The sequence below is a fragment of the Corapipo altera genome, unplaced genomic scaffold, assembly GCF_003945725.1.
Source record: "Corapipo altera isolate COAL_440 unplaced genomic scaffold, ASM394572v1 44, whole genome shotgun sequence".
Classification (NCBI taxonomy): Eukaryota; Metazoa; Chordata; class Aves; order Passeriformes; family Pipridae; genus Corapipo; species Corapipo altera.
In genome coordinates this window covers 20391413-20405319 of record NW_020884880.1, presented here as the reverse complement: position 1 = coordinate 20405319, position 13907 = coordinate 20391413, and the positions used below count along the sequence as shown (strand labels likewise).

The window sequence follows — 13907 nt, the reverse complement described above, 5'->3', positions numbered from 1 at the left end:
CATGAGAGGCCCATTTCCACAGGCAAACACAACAAGGGAGGAATTAAAAGTCACTGGCTCTTGAATCCTGACCTGTTTTGTAACCAGTCTGAACTTCAGTAAATCATGTATTTCACTGCTTCAGCTCCCCCATTTTCCAAGTGAGGACTAATAAAGACTTTACATGCATTCGCTAAAGGTTTTTGCCCTCAAAACACTTTAGACATGTAAAATAAGGCAAAAATTTTGAGAATGACTAATAAACATCTAAGGCAAGATGACTGTTTTCCTTTACAGTATGAATGAGAATAGATGCCCACCAAAAAGAAAAACTAAATGATAAACACCCCATCCTTCTTCCCCTGTCCTCCCCTCCAAAAGCCCAAACCAACAATCAACAGATCACAGATGTAACAGACAAGCATATGGGAAAATCATCTGAGGAGAAAGCCACAGAACAAGCAAACAGTAGCAAAAGGTTGGTCTTCTGAGACTTACTTTGTGGTCAATCTGTGGCTACCACAGCACAAAAGATAAACAAAAATGAGAGCCCTACCTCACTGTAAAATGGAAATTAGTGTGGTTTTTTCCTGTCATTTATTTACTTACAATAGACTGTGATCAAGTTTTGCAAAAAACCCTGCCAAGCAGAAAACATTGCAAATAAATTGTTTTCTAACTGGAAGTTAAAGCTTGGACTACTTTACCACTCATCCTCTTGACCATCCCTGAGTGCTCTGTACCGCACATTATCACTCACCCATACCCAGCTGTTCTTTCCCAATTCCATTAATGACTGTGAAGCAGAGGTTACCCTATCCCACTGTGCCTGTGTACAGCAGTGGTGTGCTGGGTGTGGGTGTGATATAAGCTGCCTTCACAGCAGCTCGTGTGGTGCTGGGCTTTCTGTGGTTAAAATGTGTTGATAACACATCAGTGTTTCTGCTGCTGCTGAACACTGCCTGCACAGCAGCAACACTTGCTTTCTCCTCCCTCCCCTTACCCTAAAGCAGGCTCACAAGTAGGCAAGTCACAGCTGGCTCAACTGAACAATGGGATTTTTCAGACCATGATGTTGTGTTCAGTGATAAAAGCTCAGGAAAAAGAGGTTTAAGGGGAAACGTTTTAGGTTATGGTGTTCCTCTTCCGAAGCAATCATTGCACGTAGAATCACAGACTCACAGAATGGTTTAGGTTGGAAAAGACCTTAAAGACCATTTATTTACAACTCACCAACCATAAGCAGGACGCCTTCCAGTAGACCAGGTTGCTCAGAGCCCCATCTAGCCTGGCATTGGAGACTTTTGTCAATGGGGAGTAGAGAATTAATTTATTGCTTTGCTTGTGTGTGCAGCTTTTGCTTTCCTTATAAAACTGTCATTATCTTGATCCAGGGGTCTTTTTGCCTTCCTTCTATTTTCTCCCCATCCTACAGGGGAGGAGAGTGAGTGAGAGGCTGGTGTTTGGCTGCTGGCTGGAGTTAACCAGTTGTATGTGGCCTACCCCTTGTCTGGATTCCTAGCTGCTGCAGTAGGACAAAGAATGGTATTAAAAATCTTCATTGCAGAAAGACACTGAATATGGTTTTTGCAAATCCCAAGATCATGCACTGAACTGAAAGACTGAAACTGCTGTCTTACCATGTAATTTTAAACTATGGATAATAATTTTCTTTTTCTATATAGAAATAAGATGTGAAATGCCAACTAAATTGCAGGGAGGAAAGATAATGTTAATAAGAAGCAAAATTGCCTCAAGGTGCCCAGTTCTAAAAAAACACTATATCACTTATCTCAAAGTTTTATCATAATACCATGACACACACAGCATCATGTATAATCCACCCAGCACTGTGTTATCTCTTCATTTAATTACTTTGCCAGGCAACATTCTTGTATTTTTCAGAATATTTTCCTTTTTTTTTCTTGACTGTACTCCCCTCTACTATACTATCCCATGAGAAGTCATGCTATAACTTTTTGTCTCCAGTGTTTCCTTTCCTTTTTTTCTGCTTATTCCCCTTTCCTATTCTTTCCTACATTACACTGTATTTCTTCTCCTTTATTTCTCTCATTCTCTCCCACTCGAATTTCCCTCTATACATCCCAATGCATCACAATTCCTTCTTTGAATGTTTCCTAGCTATCTTCCCCAGTCTCTTGCATCAGGACATGTATTGCAATTAGCTAACTAAAAATTAGCACCATTCAGGGGAAAAATGTCAGGGGATAGGATTCAGCAGAGTGCTACACCTGCACAAAGACTGTAGGCAGCAGCTCTGCTTTACCAGTCTTCAGCTGGTAGTCGGCAATACCTGAAAGTGCTTTTTTTTCCCATGCATTGTACTTGCTGAAGGACTGATGAACCTTTGTACTGCTTTAAATGTTGCTCCTCCTGAATATGAGAAAAGAAGGACCTTGAGAATTACCCATGAAATCGATAAAACCTGTTTGATTTTCACTCTCTTAAAACTTAGCCAAGTTCTAGTGCAAGCAATTGTACAGAAACTGTGTCTACAGATTTGGGGCAAGGGACAGCACTGACTCTCATCCTGTTTCATCACAGCCATTTTAAAAAAGAACAATACAACAAGAGCTAAATTCTTTTTGTATTTGAATGAAAAAAAAGTCAAAGTTTCCAGCTTATGACACCAGCCAAGATGGTAAATGGAATTTTCCATCCCTACGCGAGCCAATCAGGATAACCATGCCCCAGAGAAATGTCACTGACTGCAGCTGTACATTTCCAAATGTTACACCTCAACACAGTGAAGCAACACCCACATATTATTAAGTACATACTTCTGGCGGAGTAAAGTAATTTTTTTAACAGCTTCCCAAAACAGAAAGATGAGCAAAGTGCAGGCCAAGGTTACAACTGTAGATCATGCAAGACTAATTCTGCCAATTTAAGCAGCAATGTTGACTGCTGCTGTAATCAAGATTTCCTTCTTCCAGGGCAGTGTTGGAAATGTGAGCTGTAACAGACAAACCCCTTCTAGAAAAAGAAGATAAAGGGCACAGTCCATTTGAAACTTCATTAATGACAGATGAAATCAGCTGCCTTCAAGTGCATGGTTCTGTGAAGCAGTCAGTCTTTGGTTGCACAATAATCTTTCAGCCCCTGCGTCTGGGCAGATTTCCTTCTTGTCTGGCTGCTTTGCTAAAATGAGGAGGCTGCCTGGCCTCTGATAAGTGACTTCCCTTGTGCACCACCATCCACAGGCTATTTATTGAAGATAAAAATGGTGGGAGGGTGAGAAAAGACAAAATAATCTTATTCAGACCCTCTACAACTCCGATAAGAGGACAATCCTAAGCACAAGGAAGCAGATTTCTTTATCCATTAATACGAAGTTATCTATCTGCTCAGGCACAGGCCTCAATGGTAGAAAAGCATGTGGGGTAATCCCAGAACCAGCAAATGAAGGACATTATTAAAGAGCCCTTGTTGCAGGGTGTTAGCCGTGATCATTAAAAAGGCAATTCTTTGTAATGACTAGCTGCAATTAAGTCCTGCCTACCACTGATCACAAGACTCCAATCCCGCCCCTGCCAGCTGAACTAGTTCCCTGCCTCAATTTCCACAGCTGCCTGCACCACCACTGCACCACGCTGAAAGGCACCATATAATCCTGCACATTATTAACTGAAAGCTGAGGATTTCATAGTTATATGGCAAATAATAGGCTATATTCTCATCAGGTAGTGAATTAATTTAAAAAAAAAAAGGTTATCAACAACAACCTCATAATTTTATTTCTTCTTCTTACCAATTCAATTTTAACAGATTTGTTTCAAAAATCAACCTAAATTTAAAATATTTCAACTGTAAAAGTATTATCAGTAAGTTTTTTCAATCTATAAAAAAGATGCACACACAACACTCAAAATACTGCAGCAACTAAGTAACATTGCACAAGGGCCATATGCAAGTTACAAACAATTCCCAAAACACATAAAACTCATTGCAAAACAGTATTAATAGCACAACTGACTGTTAGCATGTCTGCAAAGGATAGGAACAGAATTTTAAATACTGGCAATGCCCCAGAAGGGTTCTAACTCTGGGAATCACAGCTGCTTTCCCTCTGATTTTCAAAGAGGTGCCACCTGCTATGACAGCAAGGACTACTCTGGATAAAGCCAGAAGAACCCTATACAGCTTGTTCCTCCATGAATAAGGAATTAATTCTCTATGCAAGAAACAGCCCCCATGAAACAGCCAGCCTGCCACCCGCTCCAGTGGTCTCTCTCATCAAGTCATAATCCCCAAATCATAGACAAACCTGCTGTTTCAGGTAAGAGCAAAGACACATCCTCTATATAACGGGGTTTTTTTCTGCAGATGCAAAAATACAATCCCTGGCTCAGCCTGTGCTCTATGCCCTCCTTACATTGTGGTGCTTGCTGGGAATGTGTGTCTTACACAAACAAGCCTATTTAGAAAAGACAACCTGACTGCTGCAAAAAGCACGCATGCACGTGGCTCCTACTGTAGCTCGCTCCACTGTAAAAGACCATCTACCGTGCATGGTAGGCAGAATCCCTATATCATAACTCATAAGATTATAGGAAGTAAAAAACATTGCAATCTCCAGAGTCCTCTAGTAAAAGGTGGAGTATCTGCTGATATCAACTGAAAATGAAGGGATTAATATTACCAAATCTCTCCAGATTAAAAAATTGCACAGCAAGTTGTGACTGTTACTTCTCTCTTCTGCAAGACAAGCACTTCCAACATCTAGATCTTCCTGGAGAGCCACGTTAACTGTTCTCTTGATCTGGTAAACACAAGATTCAGACAGACTGACAGGAGAAGACAGTCCACACTGCAGACAGAGAAAGAACGCCTCAAGCACAGAAGGTGCTTCCGAGGCAACAGAAAAAAAAGGACTGGGAGGAGAACTGTAGGCCAGCACAAGTGGGTTTGGCAGAACTTAAAAATTAAGAGGTTTGAGCTGTCTTAAGGTATGGTAGAATGGAATCCAACAATGATGTACAGAATATAAATGCTCATGGAGGTTCAAACACACCTAGGGTACGTAGACATTGCTGGAGAACTTTGTACTTTGAGGCTGTTGCTGCAAAAGCAGCCAGCTGCAAGAGCTCACCAGCACTGGGTCTAGAGAGGAAGCCCTCCTTGTGGGCAGGAGACTCACCTGCCATACTTCCTTTAAGTCAGCTGGAAAGATGAGCTCCTTGGAGAAACAAAGCACTTCTGAATCCATGGCTCTGAACCATCTACAGAGAAGGAGCCCACGTTGGCTGACCAGCCAAGCCTGGCTCAGACTGGCTGGCTGCTTGATGCCCAGGGTAGAGAGTATTTATTTATTATTAACAAACATCCACAAACTCTGCACAACAAGCTGCGAAGTTTCTGCCTTGACCTGGATATCCAATACGTATCTAGCAACAAACAGCTACTTAAAACTCAGATAGGAATATATAACATAAAACCTGTACCTCACGGCAACAATCATTCTAGTTAACCTATCCAACTAGATGCACAAAAAAAAAAAAAAAAACCAGCAATCTCATCTTCCTGGAAGTTGTTATCGAGATCAAAGATAACTTGCGAACCACACAGTGAAGTCTCAGTGCCTCCACCCAGAAGCCCTCAGCAAGTGATCTATTCATCACTCACCCTTACAGATGCTGCTCACAGCACAACCTGTTCTCACTGTCTGAGGCATTTAGTGCTTGACTGACTCAAATCGTCAGTTGACACCTGCTGTAGCTCTCCCTGCCTCAGAGAACACCGCGCGGACATCTGGCAGTCGCACAGACAGCAGTTCAAAAGCTCACATCTATCATCTCCAGCAAAGGCTTTGCTAGCTATGTCAATGGGGCCTTGAGCAAGGTCTCCTTGAATAAGAGGAGGACTTGTTTGCATCACCAAAGTCCATGTTGTTAGCTGTGCTGGCATAACATAATTTTTATCAGGAAAAAACAGGTGTGAATTCCTGAAAACATCATGATAATTTCCAGATCAACTGGCTTCTTCACAACCTGGCTGCTGGATCAGCCTGGGCCTTGGCACATAAAAGAATGACCTTCTCTATGTGCAGACACTTGATGCTTGGCAAGGTGCCAGGGAAGTGAAGGGCAGTGAATGAGGGGTGAAAAATGAGAATAGATGAGATTCCCCTGTGGCATTGTCGCAGCTGACAGCTTTCAGTGACTACCTGGAAACTGGCAGGCCTCTCAAACACGCTGGGACAGCACTCCTATGTCTACTAGGAACTTGTATACTCAAGCAATTGCCAAAAGGCTCAACTAGCCAGCAGGTGAGAAGCAGCAACTGGGGACTGTGCTTTTCCCAAACAGAGAAAAGAGCTCTTGCAGAGCATGATTACAGACTTAAGGAAAATAGACTAAGTAATTCTGCTCTTCTGCAGCTGCTGCTGGTCATCTCATGTTAACAGCATACTTCTTTCCCATCAGTCAGCACTTGTTTCTTGAACTCACTAGTGGTACTTTTAAAGAAAAAAACACAAAACAACAAACCACCAAAAACATTAAAAGAAAATTCCCCCTGAAGGTAGTTTCTCAATCTTGTCATCATCACACTCCCATTTTCCTTATGGGAAGCTGTGAGCAGAAGAGGAAGCCCTAAGCAGCACAGCTGCTGCTATTGTTGCAAAAACAGTAGCCAAGTTTGTTTTGGCTTTGAAAGCTGCAGACACCTAGCCTTGACCAGCCATGCACATCTGTCCCAGCCATTACATTCACCAAATGACCCTTAAGAATCTGAGTTAAACAAAGAAGAGGAAGCTCACAGGTGGATGAAAGGAAATCACAGCAGTTTCAGAGTTGGATCTCTGAGTACAGAAAGTAGCAATTTCTGGCTGCTGTATACTTTACATATCACCACATAATAGCAGGACAAGGCCACAGCAGCACGCATGACGTGACAAAGGAGACAACTGAGCCACAGGACCAAGTGAATACCTCACAAGGACTCCCCAGGGAGGGGAGCAGAGGAAACACTTACTCATAGAAGCAAACACTGTCTGGCTTTGGGGGACAATATCCCAGTAATGCACAGCAGGCACCAGAGCCTCAGGGTCAGGTATGCATCTCTCACTGAGGTACAGCCATGGCTTCTACTGGATCAAAATGAACATATACAGCCCCAGAATCCAGTGAAGGACACTTGGCAAGATGCTCTTTATCATTTATAGGCTCTGAGCACGTGGAGACTGAACTTGTAAACAAGTGATCCGCTGTTTTGTGTCACTGTGTGGCTGGAGAGGAGGATGTTCAAAGAGACATCATCTCCAAACAGAGTGAAGACAGGGAATACACTGCTCTTGCACATCTTAAAAGATATAAGAACTCATGCTTTTCACCATATCTTAATTATCCAAGGACATAATGTGCATCTGATTAAGATTTTTAAACGACATTTGCAAATTTAACTTCCTATAAAACAAATGTGACAGGAAACCATTCCCAGTACTTCCCTCTGCTCTTTCAGGCATACTAAACATGTCTCAGGTGATGTGGTAAATTTCTGGGCTTCATTTCTTTTTTTTTGTTGTTTCAGAAAATGTTTGTTAAGCCCTGTTAAATTACCTCTACAGAAAGAGCACTACATGCACACAGGTTGCTAATGAATGTATTAAAACAAATCCTAACGGATGAGTCAGATGAGCAGTGAAAAACAGCTCCAACTTTGTGCTTTTAGGAAGCCTCTTTTAGGATACAAATAGAACATTCACTGACATTCAGAACAGAGATACACTAGTGTTTAATAACGACTACAATTGTCTTTTTACAAAATGTACTGGAGTTGACTTTTTTAGCCTTCTAGAGAGGTTTCAACATCAGAAAAATTACTAGTTTCTTTTTTGCTGAAATAGATAGACATTAAAACAGATGGTACAAAACCTTCTCCTGCCCAAGAGAAAAAGAAAAGGGACTATATTCTCAGCTTGTGGTTTGAAACACATGGAACCACTTCAAGCTTATGTATTTCCTGCCCTTCTGTGCCAGACACTTGCTCTTGCTGACAGTAGCCTCTATGGCTGCACTGTTCCCTAAAAACTCACATGGAAAAAAGAAATCCAGAGAGCACAAGTAAAGCTCCGTTAGTTCCCTGGTACTGTGTAACCTGGAGAACATCTGCATCATTGCAGCTGAGAACAGCTGCACGGAGACAAAATAGAAAGGGAAAATTCCTTAAAGTGGTGTTGCTTGTGAAGTTTTGCCTCACCTCTGTCAGCCTGCCACCAAGCCTTGGTTAACATGCAGAGAACACACTGTTTGTTCCCAGCTCTTACGCAAATACCTGGACAGAAATTGTAAAATGGCCACCCAGAGCAGAGGCACGGAAAAAGTACAACTGGCCAAGCCAGCCTGTTTTGGTGTTCTCAAAGTGGAAATAACAGGACTCCCCAGTCCTATGGGGTTTAATTAGTAGGCTTAGACATTCCTTACTGCTCCTGTTTCTTTGGAGCTATCTAAGACTTAGGATAATTTTTTCTCTCTCTTTGCTCCATATGCCCAGCAAGGTCAACTTTACGGCAGCTTATAGCAGAACATCAAAAATAATTAGCAGCTCCAACACATAACTCTGACCTTGGCCTCAAAATAACTTTGCTTCTAAAAACACGTCTTATTTCTTAGCCAGTAGTTTATCACATAGTTGCAGACTGAAGACACTTCCACATTTTTGGGTGGTTTTCCTCTATCCACCAGAAAGCACAGTCAACACAGGACTCACAGACAGGCTTACAGTTTCAGCATCTCTGCATATCACCAAAATTCCTCTCTTCTGACTGAGCAGCTTTATTACCATAGGGGCAAAATGACGTTACTGACGCACTGCTGAAAAGAATTAAGATGTTTTACTTCAATCACCTCCATGGACAGAAAGACATTTCAGTCTCAAGATCAAGTCAGAAGATTGAGTAGCTCTTACATCATTCCAAGCATCATTTGCGTTTGTGAATTTCCTTTGCTTGTATCAATGGTTTTGATTAGGAATTGTTTTCTTTCAAAGCAGATTTTGATTTCTTTTTATATTTCAACTTTTTCTAAATATAGCTCCCCAGTAAATTTGTCTGATATGATACAGCACATTCAGAGACAGAACTTGGTTCTAGCAACCTAACTACCAGCATTTTCTAGCTTTCAGTGTTAGATGAATGAATACTCTCTTGAATACTATTATTCAACTGTGTGTTAGTATACAAATAGCCCAGAGAGGTTTCAGCACACTTCAAAGTTACTCAGAATTACAGACTGTCTTGTTGCTCATTCACTTGTCAAGTATGTCATTGCTTTTGTCAAGACATGCTTTGGAAATGAAATAGATGCTTAGCAGAAAAGTTTTAACAACTGCCTTACCATTTTTAACAAGTTAAAATGATGTTGTTAAGTCAACTTTTATTGAGTTTATCCTTTTTTAACATTGCAATTGCTTGTAAATCTTTTCTTCAGCCTTGAGAAGGCAATTTTGATTTTCTTCTGTCTGGTGAAACTGCTCTTTCCTGGCTCATATTACAGAATCAGCACTGTTTTTAGCTTAAAACACGCTGTATTTTGAGTCTCTGCTTACTGTGACAGAACTATTTTAACAGTAGCAACAGTGTTATTGTGGGAACAATCGTCTTCAGTCTGAACTGTGACCAAAGTTAGCTTGGCCCAACCTGAAGGAGGTGAAAGAGAGGCAAAGAAGGCCATGGGTTACTCCACATCTCTCAGTCCAGAAAAAAGGAGTGGTCCAAGAACAGCTTGAGAAGCCTGAAAGAACTACACAAGCACGTGCTGTGCTGTGCTGGCTCTTCTACATGTGAGCTCTCAGCACTCCTTTTCTCTCTTCAATCTAGAGTGGTCACGCTCCTGCAAATCTCTGCATCAGACACTCTGGACAGGTGATACAACCACAGCTGTTCCTACCAGCCAAGTGCCTAAGATGGTGAGATACACAGGCTCCAGTGTCAAACATGGGCTGTGCTGAAAGCAGGACCCAGTCCAATACAGCATCAGTGGCATCCTCCGGAGTTCAGCAGTAAAAATATAAAAAGCACATGAGAGCTCTACAAGAAATTCAGCTGAATCAGACTTGTTTGGATCTATTAACACTGGCATTTGAGCCACTCTGGTGACAATACGGATGCACACTCATACTGCTGTCTCTAAGGGCACAGGATGCCTCAAGAAGTTTCCAAGAACCCATCTACTGAGAACTTGCCAAGCTAAACAACACAGGTTCCTAGAAAGTCTCACAATAAAACAGGCCAGCAGTAGCACGGACACAGAGCAAATGTGCTTCAAACAAATCAGCACAGATAGTGCAACATGCTGAAGATTGCCACGTGTGTCACTTTTGTCAGGCTGGCTAAAATTCAAGTCATTTAGTTTCTCTGGTTTAAGTGTACTGTGCACACTGATACACATTCACTCACTTACTTAGTACACTGCTAGTATAGAACGAAGGTGGCCACACTGGGATCCCAGATCCTGCATGTATCTCTGTGAATCTAAGAGATCTTGGCAAAACTGTAAACACCAAAAAAACCCAAATGAAACCAAACCAAACTAAACCAAACCAACAAAAATCCCCCCAAAAACCCAAAGAACACCAAAAACAGAGAGGAAAAAAGGGGAGGAAAAAAAGAGAAGAAAAAAAGGAAAGAAAAAGTGAAAGCTATATTAACAACATCAAGTTAAACTAGCTGAAGTAAGTTAGATGTTGAAGATGCTTTGTAACTTCCTCTTAACATGAGAGGTTCAATTCAGCCTGGATTTTGAAACGGTGCCCTAACTTACATCACAGTCACACATGGAAAAGCAGGTTTCAAACTGTCTTACTACCACACAAAAAACACAAGTCACATAACTATGTTATCTCTTCCATCTTATTTTCAAAATATTTACAGACCATTCCCTAAACTCTGAAGTCAATGCATAAAATACACTCTCTTTTCAAAGCTATAATAATTCTGCAAGGTTAAAGAAATTCTCTAGCAAAAAAAGTAAAGGAATTTGTGTAGGCTTACAAACAAGAAACACTTTTTTTTCTTCCTAATTTCATTCTACGCTAGACACCACAGCACCCAGAATTTCAAGAGAAAGCACTGGTAACATTCAGAAATTAGCAGCAAGTTACATTGCACAATCTCTTCAGTATTCCTGAGTTTTAGTCCTTCTGTCTTACAGAAGAACAGCTGTAAAATTATCTTTTATTTCTTTCATATAATTTCCATAGCATATTGTTGTTATCTATTAGAATCACTTAATGCACATATACATACAATCAATTTACTTTTTTTTTTTAGCTTGCAAGCACAGCAAACAGCCTCTAGCATTACAGTAAATGACAAAATATTTCTTTCTTGCTTTCTACCATATCCTTTACTTCTTGGTAACAGGCATTGAGGAAGAAAGGAGATAACAAATATTGTAATGTTTCCTCTTCATACCCACATCACAATTGATCATGTACAGTACACAACTTAGTGTGACATATATCTAACCCAAAAGACCTTACCTATGCACTCTGCCAGCATAATGGTTCTCCTTCTCAGTAAGACTACAGTCCCACCGGCCACATTAACACCAGTGCAGGAATGTTTATAGATTTAGCACAAAAAAATTTTTAAGAAATGAGATACTGCCATCACTTCATACTAGAAGAACTGAATGCTTACATAAATGGATCTGTGGATATAGAGAAATACTGTCTGAGAAGAGATAAAGGAGAGTTGTGAAAATATTTAGCGCTCTCTCTATTTTACTGGGTGGAAGAGTTAATTTAGAACTAACCTATCCTGGTTATTTCTACATGCTACAGCACAAACATTTATTTTTCTTGTGAAATTATTTGAGAAGAAGACACTATTTTGATATGTGATATTAAAAGAAGTTCATGTGCCAAAAGTTCCTTGAATACCTGAGGTAACTCCTATTTACAGGCAAACTAGAAAACAGAAAAAATATAAGAATGTGAAGCTGAAAGAGTGCAAAGGGAAAACAATTTACATTATTTTAACCTTTATTAAAGTCACCGCAGAAAGCCACTTGCTTAAATTCTGATAAGTTTTATACTGAATTCCATTGATAAAATATGACTTTATGTAATGTATGTGAAGTATTACATAAAATTACAGAGATTTACATCTAGTACATGAAAATATGTAAAGCATGTAAAGTATGCGCACACTTAATATGTGCACCAAAAACTGACATTACAGCACAAATCATCATGCCATGCTAGCTTTAAGAGTCACTTGTCATAGCTGCAGTGACACCACAGCACAACAGAGAGCAGAGATGACTAGTTATTTCTAGTCCATAAAAGGAACTGTTCTCTCCACAGGGGTAACAGCAAAAAGCAAAGTACAAGTTTATTGGTTTAGGGCTACAGGTTCAGTTGCAATGTAGATACACGCTCAAAAGGATGACACTTGTCTTCTGAAAAGATTCTCCAGATGCACTCAGTGGTTTGGGAACAACCACCCAAGTAACAAGAAGGCAGCAGACAACTGTTTGTGTTCCTACCAAACAGAATTCATAGTGAGGGACAAGTTTGAGGTCTCACAAGCGCAGGACAAACGCTCAGCAGGTGCAGGTAGCCATGACCAGTCACATCCAGTTTTGCCTCTTGCTATGAAGGCTCATCTCTAAGGGCAGCTGATGGCTAATAATGAACTGGAAGAAACTGGGCAGCTTTTAAAGAGAAACTTCAGGATTTGATATTACTCCACAGTAATCTAGAACAAAATGATTCCTACCTTCTAATGTTGATTTAGGAACCTGGATGCTAGTAATCCACACAACTTTAAAAAAATGACTGGACAAATAAAGGTAGGGGGAAAAAAGGCATTGGGGGCTCATAAAAGATGAAGGCAACAACTGCAGCACAAAATGTTGTCAAGGTACAAGTTTTTGCAGGATGGAAATGTATGTATGGAGGTATCGCTGCACCATGTCTTCCATGCTCTTTCCTAGGCATTATTGACTGCTACTACTGTAATTAAGGAGACAAATCTCTCCACAGATGATTGTGAGCCACAGAAATAAGAAAGAGCCTATCCATCTGTTAATCCTCTCCACATCTGCATGGAGCTAAATTTCCTGCACTAAGTCAAGTTAAGGCATCAGCTCAAATTCTGGCAGCACTCTGCTATTGATTTCTTTTGAATTTCAGCCATACATCTCCCACATCCCTCCCCGTGTCACTAGGTCACCGCCTGGAGATCTCTGACAGACAGGGCACGGAGCCAGCTGGACCGGCAGTCCCAGCTGTGGTGCTCACCCTTACCAGATCCCTGTCGGCACAGGCACTTGGCCCAGCTTTCTTCCAAAAACTGCTAAGGAATGAGGTGTTGCACTGCAGCACGATGTCATCGTTATTAATGGCAAAAAGTTAATACTGGCTACTCTAGGCTCCTGCATGTTCGTCTGAACGACCAGAAATGCTCGCCGCTGCTTTCGGAAGACGCAAAGGCAACTTCTGACAGACCGAGGAACATGAACTTTCCGTAAAGTTGCGAACTGCCAGAGCTGAGGGGCAGCGACGAAACCCGCAAGGAGCTGCGGCCCCCAACACCCCCTGACGACGCTCTCCAGACTCGTCGCCACAAGAATCGTCCCGCAGGGATGAGCGCGGTACCCGCGGAGGGCTCCGAGGGCCCCGACAGGAGCCCCGACAGCCGCCAGGGGCTGCCCCCTCCCCGCTCGCCCCTTACCATCTGGGCCACCTTCAGCATGCCGGCGCAGGAGCGGAAATAGGCGCCGTCCATGAGCTCCGCGTCCGAGCCCGCCGAGGAGGAGGCGACGGTGAGGGCCGGCGGGGCCGCGGGGCCCCCGCTGCTCACCCCGGTGCGGATCACCCGTGCCCCGTGAGACATGGCTCCGTCCAAACCCGCTCTCGCCGCTGCCCGTCCCGGGACAGGGGAACGGGACGGGATGGGA

At 41.9% G+C, this 13907-nt stretch overlaps 1 protein-coding gene across 2 annotated transcripts in view; it reads right to left on the bottom strand.

Annotated features, from left to right (window-relative positions):
- Positions 1-13907, bottom strand: part of CMTM7 (CKLF like MARVEL transmembrane domain containing 7) — a 27837-nt gene extending 13930 nt beyond the window's left edge. For both annotated transcript variants that reach the window (XM_027639391.1, XM_027639392.1), the window contains exon 1: positions 13682-13907. In XM_027639391.1, the coding sequence (XP_027495192.1) occupies positions 13682-13843 (162 nt within the window). In that variant the 5' untranslated portion in view covers positions 13844-13907. The remainder of the gene's footprint in view (positions 1-13681) is intronic.